The sequence below is a fragment of the Ptychodera flava genome, chromosome 3 (assembly GCF_041260155.1).
Source record: "Ptychodera flava strain L36383 chromosome 3, AS_Pfla_20210202, whole genome shotgun sequence".
NCBI classification, from domain to species: Eukaryota; Metazoa; Hemichordata; class Enteropneusta; family Ptychoderidae; genus Ptychodera; species Ptychodera flava.
In genome coordinates, this window is record NC_091930.1 from 22,029,321 (window position 1) to 22,043,329 (window position 14,009).

The following is a 14,009-nucleotide window of genomic DNA, read 5'->3' on the forward strand; positions in this document are numbered from 1 at the left end:
TACGACTGTGGGCTCTTCGTCACTCTACGATTTAAATAGACCAATCACACGCGGCAATCTTGCCGTCAAGGCAGTCTCGGGACTGGTATGGCTCTATTGAAAACTTATTCCCGCAATCTATTAGACCTGTATTCTTGCCTGTGTGTTTGTGTCACATCGAATTTGGATGCTTGTTTATTTACTATGACTAAAATAAGGATTTTAAATTTTCAGCTCCTTTTCTAATGATCCGTTCGGTTATTCGGTTATAATCATTCATTATGGTCTCTCAGACTGAATAGAGCTACGATGTTGCTGTTGGGAACTCTCAAAGGTGTACATGACTGCAACCAAAGTGATGAAAACGAAAGAAGCTTTAAATCTGGCGACTGCCACCAACGTCGGATGGTATCGTCCATTTAGATTGAAAACTAATTGAATTTCTAAGTGTGTCTGTGCCTGAATCCAGCCCTCATAGCACGATCAAAGAAAACCTTACCTCAAATAAAAGATTTATTTTATTTTATTTGACTTCTAATAGAGAGATTTGGTTAAGTTAATGGTATTAATGTATCACTTCCCCGAGTTCACAGGTGCGGATAGTTTTCGGGAAAGTACTGTCACACATAAATAGTCAGTATTATGATTGCTCTGTGTCCGTTTCTTTAAAGTTCGAAAGTTTTTCCCCTAGAGACCGCTAAACACAGTCCACGCAAATTACTTGATATTCGGTGGCTTTAATATCTTTTCGGTCTTGTTTTAATCTTTCTTTCAATTATTGAATACCTTGAAATGTACTGAGGACAACTTGTATGACCTTTTCGTCACTGGGAATGTAGAAATTGAAGTTAAAAGTTGGGAAAGTTCCATATTGTGTGGGGGGTTTTCTTTAAAAATAACTCTTTCAACCGAATTATATCGACCTGAATGACGATCCTAATGATTACGCTATCATTAAGAAAATGGAGAGATACCAAGACAGACACAGAACTTATCCGCACTAAATCTTCCACGAGAGAGAGAGAGAGAGAGAGAGAGAGAGAGAGAGAGAGAGAGAGAGAGAGAGAGAGAGAGAGAGAGAGAGAGAGAGAGAGAGAGAGCAAAATGGCAGTGAAAGTCATGTTTGATAAGGACACAAACAGCGACAACATAATTCTTTAGGAATTATCTTTATTGATGGAGGATTATGAGCACACAACTGGTCATCAGACCCACAGAAAGAAATGTCATAATAGATAGCCACACAGTGTCGTAATCAATAAGAGATAGGTCTGCTTTATAGGCAATATTCAGACAATGTCTCCAGAACAAGGGTGCAGAAACAGAATTCTTTAGTCGCACTTAAGTCCAAATCCAAACTCATTCACCCAACGATTGCCACAAATTTTCAAGAAACCGACTTTCCAACACGTTCTTTTAAACACTAGTCTCCAATGCCATGTCCATCTACATCCCTTTATACCAACTGCAATGCAATACAAAAACAAAGATGAGTCTTACATAAGATATCAGTTGATGGCATTACAATAGTTTGTATTTCAAGCAAGTACTCAAGGCGCAATCTTCTGATACAGTCTTTGTTCGCGAATAAGGTGACACAGTTTGTAATTGATTAGAGACTTTGAATGTGCTGGCAAACTATTACCACGTGAACTGAACAGAAACGCGCGGGCTGGAAAAATTTCCTCGTTAAGTCTTTAACTCAGCGGACAACATAACTTCAGCTATTTTTGGAAACGTTTAGCTTGGGGAGTATATTGCCTTTACCGTAGCAAATAGATTACGGTGGTAGCTGTTGTTGTGAGATTTCGGTTGGGAGGTTTTTTTTCTGGGGGACATCGTTGGAGAAAGAAAGATGAGCGGGTGGGAAAATTTTTCAAATCGTAAGGGTAGATGCAAAAAGCTAATATTTTCCGCCCGTGTTTTTTTTTTCAAAAGAAAACGTTTTTCGTTTTCTCAAAATTATTCCGGTCTTCTGACAATCAATATATGGCTTATCTATGGTCTGCACAACCTCTTTTCATTCATTTAATTCAGTTCACATCTTTGAGCGTCTGTAGCCATTACATTTAATTTCTTAATGCTTGTGTTATTCTTTGTACCTAAATTTCCCCTTCTAGTCGCTGACAGCGTACTTAAGCTACTGAACGCATCTGTTATCAAGCTTTGCTATAAAGTGAGGACGCTTAGTTAATTGGACGCATATTGGACTGATGAAAAGTGTAATAGAATTCGCTTTCATGACAGTTATCAATTTAACAGCTAGTTTTTCACATTCCAGGATTTACGTAGCGTCGTGAATACACTAATTGTTATTTTCTAGTTCGTACATAAGCTTACATACCGTCACGAGCCTCAGCAACCACGTCGCTGTCTTCATCGCATGGAGCGCCGTCACAAGTTGTTTCTTCATTTTTGGTTACTGTCCAATAAGACGTCTTATCGGCACAATGAGAGCCAATAATGGACGAGACGGAGGCAACATCGCTTATGGGCTGTTCTATAACGTCCATTTCCTTGGTAGTGACGATTTTGGTATCACTGACTTTTTCCTCTCCCTGTTAGCGAGAGGTACAGCCCGTTAATCGATCGTAAATGTAACTTGCATATTGTACATATTGTGTCTGTTTTCGACAAACCTCTCAATGGGAAAGCGGAATTACCATTTTTCCAGAGGCAATACTCCTGCTATGATTGATAAGCCCTTGTTACAAAAGGGGTTATTAATATGTCAACGCCTTTGACATTTGGTAGAATTGATATATAACATACCGAAGCGATTCTCTCCATTGCCTTTTTCAGCTCCACCGGACTGACTTCAGTGTTGGCATCGTACACAGTGAGGTAACACACGTCATTTTCCTCGTCAACTAACGCGTCCAGTTTCTGTGAAAGGGGAAAATCATCATAAATTAACAACGATACAATCTGTGTCATTTATTCCAATAGTTTCATTGAATGTCCCGCAAACAGGGGTTTCGAGTACTCACGTTCTCTTTGTAAGACAGCGTTTTCGTTGTCAACCAAAACATTTTAAAGCAAAATTCCTGCTGCTTGGACGTACAACTCGTGTGTGTGAAATGTCCTATGAAGTTTAGCCCTGACAAGAATTCACGTGGAAACAATAAGGGACGGACCATTAGATCTTGGGAGGGGGGGTGGTCAAAAACAGAAAAAAAAATTTTCAGAGCCGAAAGTTAGGAAAAAAAAATCTTCAAATAGTTTGCAAAATAAAAAAAAAAAAAATAAGAAGACAAAGGTGTAAAAAAAAATCTGCAAAAGTCTTTAAAAATTTTGAATTTTTTTTAGATTTACCGACAGTAAGCAACTTTCTGTATTTTAGTACATCCTCCCGGCACATTTTTAATTTAATTTATACATTTAGAGTGACTGTATCCCTTATACTTGAAGTTGTGATTATCTTATCTTTTCAGGACTTTTGTATTCTGATCACTTGAAAATTATGAAATTATAGAGCCTGTTTTCTACTTGTTTCCTGCGTACAAACCAAGCAGGTACACTAGGTAAAACATTGAAACTATGGTATGGTTGTCAAGACAGAAAGTTATATTTGCCTCTATGATCAAGGTAAACAGATGCAGGCCACATCAGTTTCATTTTTTCACAGCATTTTATTACAACGATGAATGCAAGAATGGGTGAACAAGTAGAAACACGTCAATAATGATAACACAACATATCAAGTCATTATGTATTATTTTGCTTTTAAAAAGGCATTTTCAATTCTTTTTTCTCAAAAAACAGCCTCAAATAACAACAGCAACACATGTTTTAACATTCAATAATACACTACGTAGAATGCCATCTATCCAACAAATCCAAACACAAAAAACGCATAAAAGGGTTGAACTTTGAAAGTTTCTCGATAGCAAATACTGAATAAATCTGCATGGTTAATCGTTTTGTGTAGCAAATTTCAAAGAAATTGGACAAGCCCTTTCAGAGAATACAGATTTTTTGACCATGAATGGCATAAATTGCCCAAAAAGACAAATATTGAAATTTCAACACATCTATACACATCCAATCAATGTGGACATGCTGCTACAGAGAAATAGATGTTTTGATCAAAAAAGGGCAACAATTGCTCTAAAAACAAAAATATGCAAATTTCACTATATTATTTAGCTTATTTTACCTTCTCAGCTTGTCAAAATCAATTGTAAATCATGAGATATGCATGATGTTTAGTGGGGTGAATGTAGGCATTTCACCACGCAGTAGAAAGGGAAGCCAGGAAACCAAAATAGTCAATTTTCAAAACTATACGAAGCTACTGAGGAGCAAGAAGACCATGTTTCAGAGGAAGATGTGTAATCCGAAAAAAATGCTCCCAAAGTGCCACCAAATAACACCATTTTTATCTCTATTTTTCAAAAGCTCCAACAGCAGGAGGGGGACACCCCCCTCCTGACCTCCCCTCGCAAAAATACTCCCCAAGTGCCACCAAATAACATCATTTTAATCTCTATTTTTCAAAAGCTCCAACGGCAGGAGGGGGACACCCCCTCCTGACCTCCCCCGGCAAAAATACTCCCCAAGTGCCACCAAATAACACCATTTTAATCTCTATTTTTTAAAAGCTCCAACGGCAGGAGGGGACACCCCCTCCTGACCTCCCCCGCAAAAATACTCCCCAAGTGCCACCAAATAACACCATTTTAATCTCTATTTTTCAAAAGCTCCAACGGCAGGAGGGGGACACCCCTCTCCTGACCACCTCCTGCAAAAATACTCCCCAAGTGCCACCAAATAACACCATTTTAATCTCTATTTTCAAAAGCTCCAACGGCAGGAGGGGGACACCCCCTCCTGACCTCCCCCCGCAACCCCCAAAAATACCCCAAGTGCCACCAAATAACACCATTTTAATCTCTATTTTTCAAAAGCTCCAACGGCAGGAGGGGGACACCCCTCTCCTGACCACCCCCCGCAAAAATACTCCCCAAGTGCAACCAAATAACACCATTTTAATCTCTATTTTTCAAAAGCTCTAACGGCAGCAGGGGGACACCCCTCTCTTGACCTCTTCCCAGTGACCACTTGCGTGGCCGCTTGTGGTGCTTGGCACCACATGTTTGCCCTCTTTATCTTCAGACAGCGGTGAACGAAGAAAAAATTATAAATCTGAAAATTTACTCTGAAAAAAAAAATTGCACAGCTAATCTCAATTGGAAAAAAAAAATTTCAGAAATTTACAATAGTAAAAAAAAATTTTTCACAATTTCATGTGACCACCCCCCCCTCCCAAGGTCTAATGGTCCATCCCTAACGTTACATATCAAAAAAATGCATCTCGTCACGGTTCGTCATCGTCATATGGTTGGCGAGGCTATACACTTAATCAGAAGCATATTTAGAAGTGGTAATGCATGGATGCGATGGTCTTGTCTGCAAACAATTTTAAAAAGTAAATGTAATGTAGAATGTTTAATCTATTTTAAACTTAAGTAATGAAAAGAACAATATTCGTTTCAAGAAGATTCGTATAACCTTTGTTCATAACCAAAAGACCAAGACAAAATGAGTCCTAGAGTTTAACAGTGTGTTTTGACTGCAATATATGTTTCTTTTCGATGAGAGAGAGAGAGAGAGAGAGAGAGAGAGAGAGAGAGAGAGAGAGAGAGAGGGGGGGGGGGAAGAGAGAGAGACTAGGACTAACCTTATTGACATCCCGCACAGTGAAAGGAGCATCTATTCCAGTCTTCTCCTCTGACCCATCTTCTTGGACAGTGTACGCTGTGCGAAAGATCTCCTCGCCGGTCTGAACATTAACTTCTACCAGACCTTCAAACGAATCGGGACCACGTTGAATCTCAACAGGGTATTTCTGTTGAAGAAAAAACATGAGCGTGTAAATTCTTTATCGATTCAGGTGGCAGCTGGTTTTTAATTAACTTTAAAACTGCGATTTCCTGTCAAAGCACGTCTTAAAAGTTAAGAATGTGTTAACCGTCAAGAGGATTTTACATGTAATTTACTCGTTTCCGCTAAACGTTCACCAAATCAAAGAAAAGTCAAATTGGACTCCACGAACAGCAAAAAATACAAAAACCTGAAAGCTATCTGAAGCTGCTAAACTCGCACTTCCAGAGATACCCTTTCAAACAAGGAAACAAAACATGTCGCGTGCCCAAAGAATCGCGATAAACCAGCTTGCAAACAGTAGACAAATTACCATAAAAACCCTTCGACAAGGGTCGGGTATTCGTCTTTTATGCCGTTCATACACAGGCCATTGAAACGCTTCTGTCAACACAAAAGATTACGTACACGAATGCGAAAGGCAATTACGCAACACTAAGTATTATACACAACTAGCCAGTGACGACACAGAACAAACAGTAAACAAAGTACACGAACTATTAAACAAAATGCACGAGAACAAACACATCGATCATGATACTTGTATCTTGATCCAGAAAACATAAAATCCGTACCCCGCAGTGGTACTTATTGCCTAAAAATTCACAAACCTCGGCAAAAATCTAAAAGACACACTAATCAAAACAAAATTTACTGAAGTAAAGAAACATAGAACAAACAAACTGAACCACCAAACGGACTCACAACGAGACCCAAACATTAATATACTTGCCTCGCTACTCGAAGAGCAAGACCACTAAAATGCATTAAAATAATTTTTCACAAACACAAACTAAGGAAAGAATCTACACTGCGACTGATGAGAAACCACACTCGGGTTTCGAAACACAAGCGTCAAAGGGCCACTCTATCAACTTTGTAACACAATAGGTCCGGCTGCGTCTCGCCATAAGCTTTCCCCACACAAACAATACATTACCGTACACACTAATCCAAACTTCCCTACAAATATCCGAGGCGAAACAAACATTTTTATTAACACAAACAATCGGATAAGAATGTAGGAACACATTTTGAAACGAATCAAACACAAACTCGACACAAAAACATTTTGGATAGTTAGGTGGGGAGCCTCTTTCACACTTTTTACATTCTAATGCAAATGAGCAAAACAGTAGTAGTCAATTATTCAAAAAGCATCCAGGAAAGGTGTATCGTACCTGTGCAACGCATTGTGTTACAACTAGAAACAGCAACAATATAACGAGTCTAACGTCCTTGTCGGGTGCCATGACGATCGCTCTTCTAGTGCTGCACGGTTAACTTGTATGAGAAAAAAAATCAACAAATAAAGCGACGGTTAAGATGCAGCTAGTTTTTTGTCTACATCTAATTTTGATTACTAAAATTCAACCATTTGAATGTGCTTTCTCTAGGTAAATTATTTTGCCGGAGCGTGTTGAAAACATCTCCCTCAAGGTAAAAAAAATTGTGAGGGGCAGATGAGGTAATAATCAGATCTGGCGAAGTGATGACACATTCCTTGAAATTAAATACATGTGTATTTTACAATACCAGTACATGGCCCGTCCGGGATTTGTAATATCGCCAATCATATTTGTGAAATGTCATGGTTATCTGGAACGCGAGACAGAAAGGTACTTTTTGGTAACTACAACGTGTATCGAAAGGCTTAAAAAAACATACACGTTCAGAAAGATAACAGTAAAGTTTTCTGATTGGCAATACATTCAATCAGCAATGCAACGAATGACTTATATTGACGCGAAACAAACGGGATCGTTTTAGGGTAAAACAAAACCTTTTACCTACCTTCGACCAGAGTACGATTTCAGAGTAAGATAAACTGCTCCGACAGGATGTGTGAAGTTCGACGTTCGAACCGAATATATAGCATTTCACCCAACCGCATTAGCCTAAAATGCTGACGGTTAAAACTTAGTATAATTTATAGCAAGCTATAAATCTGAACGCACACGCTTTGATCATTTGATAAGCTGCCTGTAATAACAGTCTTAAAGTAAACATTGTCTGCTTTCCACTCTGTGGGTGTCGTATTTACAACAAAAAATTTAAAGTTCAGTCATATTTCTATATTATGATGGCATGTCATTAATTGCTGTTCAGCATTTGGTCAATAGGTTCTAAGGGTAAATATACACGGTACGTGTTTCTCGTAGAACTAGTTCCAGCACTACGTGTTTTCATGTTTTATATCACCTGTAACTGCCAAGACTGGGGAACACTGGGCTCAAGCTCAGACTAGCACAAAATACGATTTGAACTAATTTGGGAGCATTGGATCTCCATATTTTTCAAATTTCTAAAAGCGTTAGGTGTCCTACTATAGCTGAACGTTGCAATATTAGAAATTACTCATAAAACAAGTGTATAACTTAAAGAGAAAAGCAGATGAGCTTTCATTTTCAGATTAAATTGGCATTCCTTCAGCATCCAATAGTATTACATTATCCTTGGGGTTTTGCAAACATTTTATTCATCATTAAATGCACTCCTTGCGGAGCGCTGATTTTTACCCGACGGGTATGTAGCCCTTTGTTCTCTTGATGTGCTCTTCAACCTCAGCATTGTGTTGATACTAAACGTCTTGTAAAGATAATCCACATTTGCATGAACTGCTATTCATAGAGAATAGCAAACTTGCTTTATTGGCCGCAGGACTTTAAGAAGCCAACAAACGGAGTACATAAAGAGCCAAAAAAGTCAATAAACAGACTACTGATAGTAGCGACACAATAACTTTGAGTACAGCTTGGTGATCGTTACTAGACTGCGCAACAATTATACGCATTAATTATTCGCTTGTAATCATGCTCATCTTCCCGACTTTCTATGGAACTACCTGTTAACTGCCTGCCTTCATGGTCAACAAAATAGTGCTGATTCACAAGAGGCGCCAAAAAGCTCTGAAGCTGACTTTTGCTGACAGTGTCACCATAGAAGACCGGCCAGCTTGGTATTCTGTCTGACTTTTCTGTCCGCTTTTCACAATGCAAAAACAAATGTGACTGGGATTGAGACATTGCCACATTCTCAGCAATGGCTGTCATTCTCACCGCTACAAATCTTGAAATTCACACTGGTCCATGAACCGAATCTCACAAACGACCAGTTAGAATTCCAATTGTCACCGATGAGCAGAGAGAATTTTCCTCACCACCGTCGAAAACCAGAATGCCGAAGAGATCTTACCATATGTTGAAACAAACCAGAAGTTCACAGTATTGAGAATAATAGCAGAGTCTCACCACTGGTATGAAAGTGACAATTTCTCATCCCAGTCCCTCATTTCTTTTCCATTCTGAAATTTGCGTACTGCCTTTTTGTTTATCTATCCTTTTGATAGATTGTTAAACCTTTCATGAATGATGTGTTACTTTCAAACAGATGTATGGGGTATGCAAATTGAGAAAGGCAAACCAAAGCGATAGCGGTTAAACACGCTGAACAGCACACGTTGGTCATTGATTGACTTTATCGTTTGATGAATCGATTGATCGTTGATTTATATGAGCATGTCAGTTTGACTTCGTTTCGATTAAGCAGTCGTGCGGAAAATATCATTGCATTTACTGATACGCGAAATGTTAGAGTTTGTTTAAGCCAATTGAAGTATAAATGTATCAGTATGGGTCCTTTCAACGACGCCTGAAAGTCTGTGGCATTTTCCAGGGCTTGTGTGGAACGGTTTTGTACAGTTTTGTGTCTGGCTCCCCATGTTTGCAGCTGTGTTGAGTGCCTGTGTCTCTCTATACATTTATCCGTATGCAGTTGCGCGTTAGTTCTCATCAATATTGAGGAAGGCCTACATGGTTTGTCTTGCACGACACAGGGAATAATTTATGTTTACTGCTAATTCCCGAATGAGGGATATCATGTAACTTTCGTTTACCTATGTTTACATTTACGTAGTGAGGGGGTATCAATTAATTCTTATAAGAACTATAACAAACACTTAAGTCACCGCTTACTCGTCCCTGTGTACTGTGTTTCTAGTATTGTCATCTAGAAAACGTTCGTGGTTTGGTGGAACATTTTACATACTATGATGTTCACAAAATATGTTGCAAATAAAGTTATCGATATTTTGTTATAAGCAAAACATGTTTAAAATTACTTTTCATGTGTTTGTTTTTAAAAATGCGTGGCTGGAGTTTTACGACACAACCTATTGGCATGCGTATTCCTACCGACGCACATGTATGCACACACTGTACATTTCAAAACGTTACGCTTGATCAATGTATACTTAGAGGTTATTACCCAATATCGCCTGTTCCTGTGTCGTATCAGCATTCGTATCATTTGTGCTGCGCTGTGCTGGTAATAACCGATTTATCATATACCCATGTCCATACTTTCACTAATAGTACGAAAAACCTGAAATTTTGAGGCTTTACTTTATTACGCCTTGCGCATAAATATCGGAATGTTTATGTGAACATGCTTCATTCATAAAGTAGACGACGAAGTCAACATCATGCGCGACATCGCTGCAAGTCCTCCGTATCTCAATGAACCCCAAGAAGAAAGACACAGGGATAAAAGAAATCGTCATAGAGGAGGAATCTTTTAAGGTGCAATATGCTGTACAATTGTAACCGATCAAAAACTGTGCCTATCCTGATTTCGATCGTCGTACGGCACGGAGCTCGCGCAGAGAGGGGACGCCATGTTGTTTGTTTACCCTTAGAGTTGCCATGTCAACAGTCGTCGCGCGCGCGACATTGCTGTCATGCCACGCGCTCACTACCTGTTCGGGGTAGACCGTGCACAGTGGCAGCGCCGTGCGAACGGCAGAATGTTCGCCAGAGTGTGACCAAAAGTACGAGAACTTTAACAGGAACACCATGGGAAAACATTACAATACACAACATGTTATGTCCATATTTTCCACCAGAAATTCCCGTGTTCCTCGAAGCCCTTGAAGTATTTACGTCGGCAACATCGCTTCGCAGGATGAGAGCTGCAAATCTAGTTCGGGAAAACTCCAGAACAGATGGCGTTTATCGTGCATATCTCCACGTTTACCGTGAAATATCACGGCTGATATTTTACGGTGAACGTCACTAGGATGAAGCAATATGGGCATGGGTATACAATAAGTAACGACAGCAGGTTCTGTTAATCGAATCATTGGCCTCTAAGTACGCACGGGCGCGATCGTGTATTTTTAATGAAATATAATTTCCTTCTCCCTGTCATCAGTCGGGAGTATTTATCGCTGAATGTCCCTGAGAAAACTCGATTCCTTTTTAACCAGTTCTAACCACTAACATCATTTATATTCAACATCTTAAACCTGTTGATTTTTTATGTCGTTGTTAATAAAGTTATGTCAATTTAAGCTTGAAGGAATGGCCTGCTCGAATTAAATTCGAAAAAGCAACCAAGCTCCGCGACGCACCACGAATAGTACTCAGGACTTTCACTTGATCTTGGCACTTAATGCAAGGCGCGAAAAATTAACTTTTAAAAAACATTGTACTGGATGACAATGTGAAGCGATATGCACTTTATATTATTTTAAACGTCTTACTGGCTGCAGCTCGAGATTGAATTTCCATGAAGCATTTACGGAAATTTTGAATGTCGAATACCGTTGCATTTACGGCAATTGAGTTTCCGTTCTTCAACCTTTGCACAGAAAGTCATGGTGATTATTTTAGAGCATTTGATGTTCTTGTTTAAAAGTATGATCAACATATACAATTATTGTACGTATACCAATTACGTGGCAGACCGAATTTGACACACACGTATATACTTTCATATGTAAAAATAGTTTCTAACAAGTAATTTTATGTACATGATGAATTCTCTATCATAAGAACTCGAGCAGCGAGCCCCTGGAGGCGGCTGCAAGTGACTCACTGATATCCATGCGTGACTGCAGTACTACTACACGCTTTCGTCAGTAACAACTTTCACATGGCTATTTTTATCCACTTAATAATATCATGGGATCATATGTCACCTGCACACTCTTGATTTCAGTTAGGGTTATAATTAAGGGGCCTAGGGCAAGGGGTAGCGGTTATATATAGTTACCGTTGAGGTAAAAGTTCCAGGATCGTGTATCACGACCATTAATCCTAGCCCCTAACATTAACACTGACTTTAACCGAGGTCACTTGGTCATTGTCTCCCGCGCTGTTTTTTTTGTTTGTTTTTTTTTTGTTTTGTTTTGTTTTGTTTTTTTTGGGGGGGTAAAAAACTTATACAGACCGTTATAAAATGTTTCTTACCTGAATTAATTAAAAAAAAACAACTAAAACTACTATACTTAGCAATATGGGATAACTCTGAGCTACTAAACTTGAAAACCCTCAGATAGGGGAAGTCAATGACCATTATGGTCATAGTTAGGGTTAGGGTTTCTCCCTTTAAATGCGATTTTCTTCTTTGGAGCCCCCAAAACGTTAGTGTTGGCCTAATTAGCCCCTAGGCTGACCCTTTGCTGATCCCTAAATAAAAATGTTTTTTTTTTGGTCAAAAATGGGTGGAAAGTGTAATTTATTTACATATTTCTCAGAATTAGGGTCAGCGCCAAGATTTTCACGATTTTTGTTTTTTCGATTTTGGATGACAATAAATTTTGTATTTGTGTGATTGTTTTTCCAAACTTATATACCGTTGGAAAGCTTGGAATTTATTCTATAACATACTGAAAAATCAAAAAGATCTGGCCATCAAAAAAAAAATATGGAACAGTTGTGGAGGACATATGACACCGACGTATAGGGTTAAATTTTTCAAAATTTGTCAAAGTTTTTACATCTAAAATAACACAATAGGTATAGTAGACACATATCTTTCCATTTCTGGAATTTTTTTGACAAAAAATGCATTTTTGTGACTTTTTTAGTCTAAATCCTTAAATGTGACATTTGGTCTTGTGACCTTAACCTTTGACCTTTTGTGACCAAATTTGTAACATCATTACGAAATGTACCAATACATGATTTTTGAAAGCTACAATGTTTAACTAACACAGAAACAATATTTTTTATGGTTTGAAAAATCGAAAAAGTAAAATTAGGGTTGCATTTTAAAAATATTTCAATTCTTTCCATATAAATAACATAATTGGGTAAGTGGAATACATATCTTTCATATTAAGGGAACGATTTTTGAAAAAATTGCTTGTTTTAATTTTTACCCAATACCCCTAAAAATTTACTTTTGACCTTGCGACCTTCACCTTTGACCTTTTTGGTCCAAATTTGTACAAATATTAAAAAAATGTGCTAACACCTGAATTCTGAAAGTTAGTCTTCAGCTAGCACAGACAATATATCTTTTTGGTTTGAAAAGAAGGTAATTTTTGGGAAGGGAAATTTGCAATATACGGGAATTAGGGTTAGCTGCAGAGCCTAAAACATATGGACCGCGGAAATTAAGACTAAGTCCCGTACATTTTTCCCTTCTTATATGCCTTCAGTTGGGAACCTCCCATTCTTTATTTCTTGATTTTCGACCAAGTGCGTCTAGATGTGTGCCTATTCTCGATATATTGCATTCTTAAGATTTACCTATAAGAACAATATTTGTCATGTAACCAAAATATTACCAACTGTGCTCTCCCTGGCCTTTCGAAATTGTTAGTAAATTTACGAATTGGGTTCAAAAAATATTAGTAAGCACAAATTATGTTATTCTGAACCCACCAACTTTCAACAAGCACTTCTGGTACTCAATAGATGATTTTAAGGGGATAGAAATGATGAATGATTTCATTATAGACAAAAGAAAATGAAAAATCCCTTTTTAGTTTTTTGACAATGAACACTCATATTTTGATACGCATTTTCAAAGATTTGTTGAATAACACAGTGCATCATGGGTCATGAATGCTTGTAACATTGAAATTTCTTCCTTGTCTCAATAAAGTGTGTAATTTTGGTCAACGGCAATGAATGTTATTCAATTACTCTATCTTTATTACACAACATAACATGTTCAAGTATATTGTGACACAAATCATAACTCCCTTTGTGTGTGTAGTCAGTGGTTGATGATTATATATATTAATTTATGAAGCGGTCATTAATATTATCAAATATTATCAGTGTTTGCACAAGTTTTAGATGCTAGAAAATCTGTCCCCTGTTTTTCATATTTGGAAAGCTCTGTTACTT

General features: G+C 38.1%; 1 protein-coding gene and 1 long non-coding RNA gene across 2 annotated transcripts in view; both read right to left on the reverse strand.

Annotated features, from left to right (window-relative positions):
• Positions 1–14,009, reverse strand: part of LOC139129767 (uncharacterized) — a 462,294-nt gene that overhangs the window by 15,905 nt on the left and 432,380 nt on the right. The gene's annotated exons all lie outside the window — the stretch shown is intronic.
• On the reverse strand, positions 1,133–7,790 carry LOC139129743 (uncharacterized). Its single transcript, XM_070695428.1, has 6 exons — positions 7,660–7,790; positions 7,047–7,149; positions 5,663–5,830; positions 2,752–2,865; positions 2,324–2,537; positions 1,133–1,444 (listed from the first exon to the last, which is right to left on the reverse strand). Exons 2-6 carry the CDS (start codon positions 7,116–7,118, stop codon positions 1,311–1,313), a joined length of 702 nt encoding a protein of 233 aa, XP_070551529.1. The 5' UTR covers positions 7,119–7,149; positions 7,660–7,790; the 3' UTR covers positions 1,133–1,310.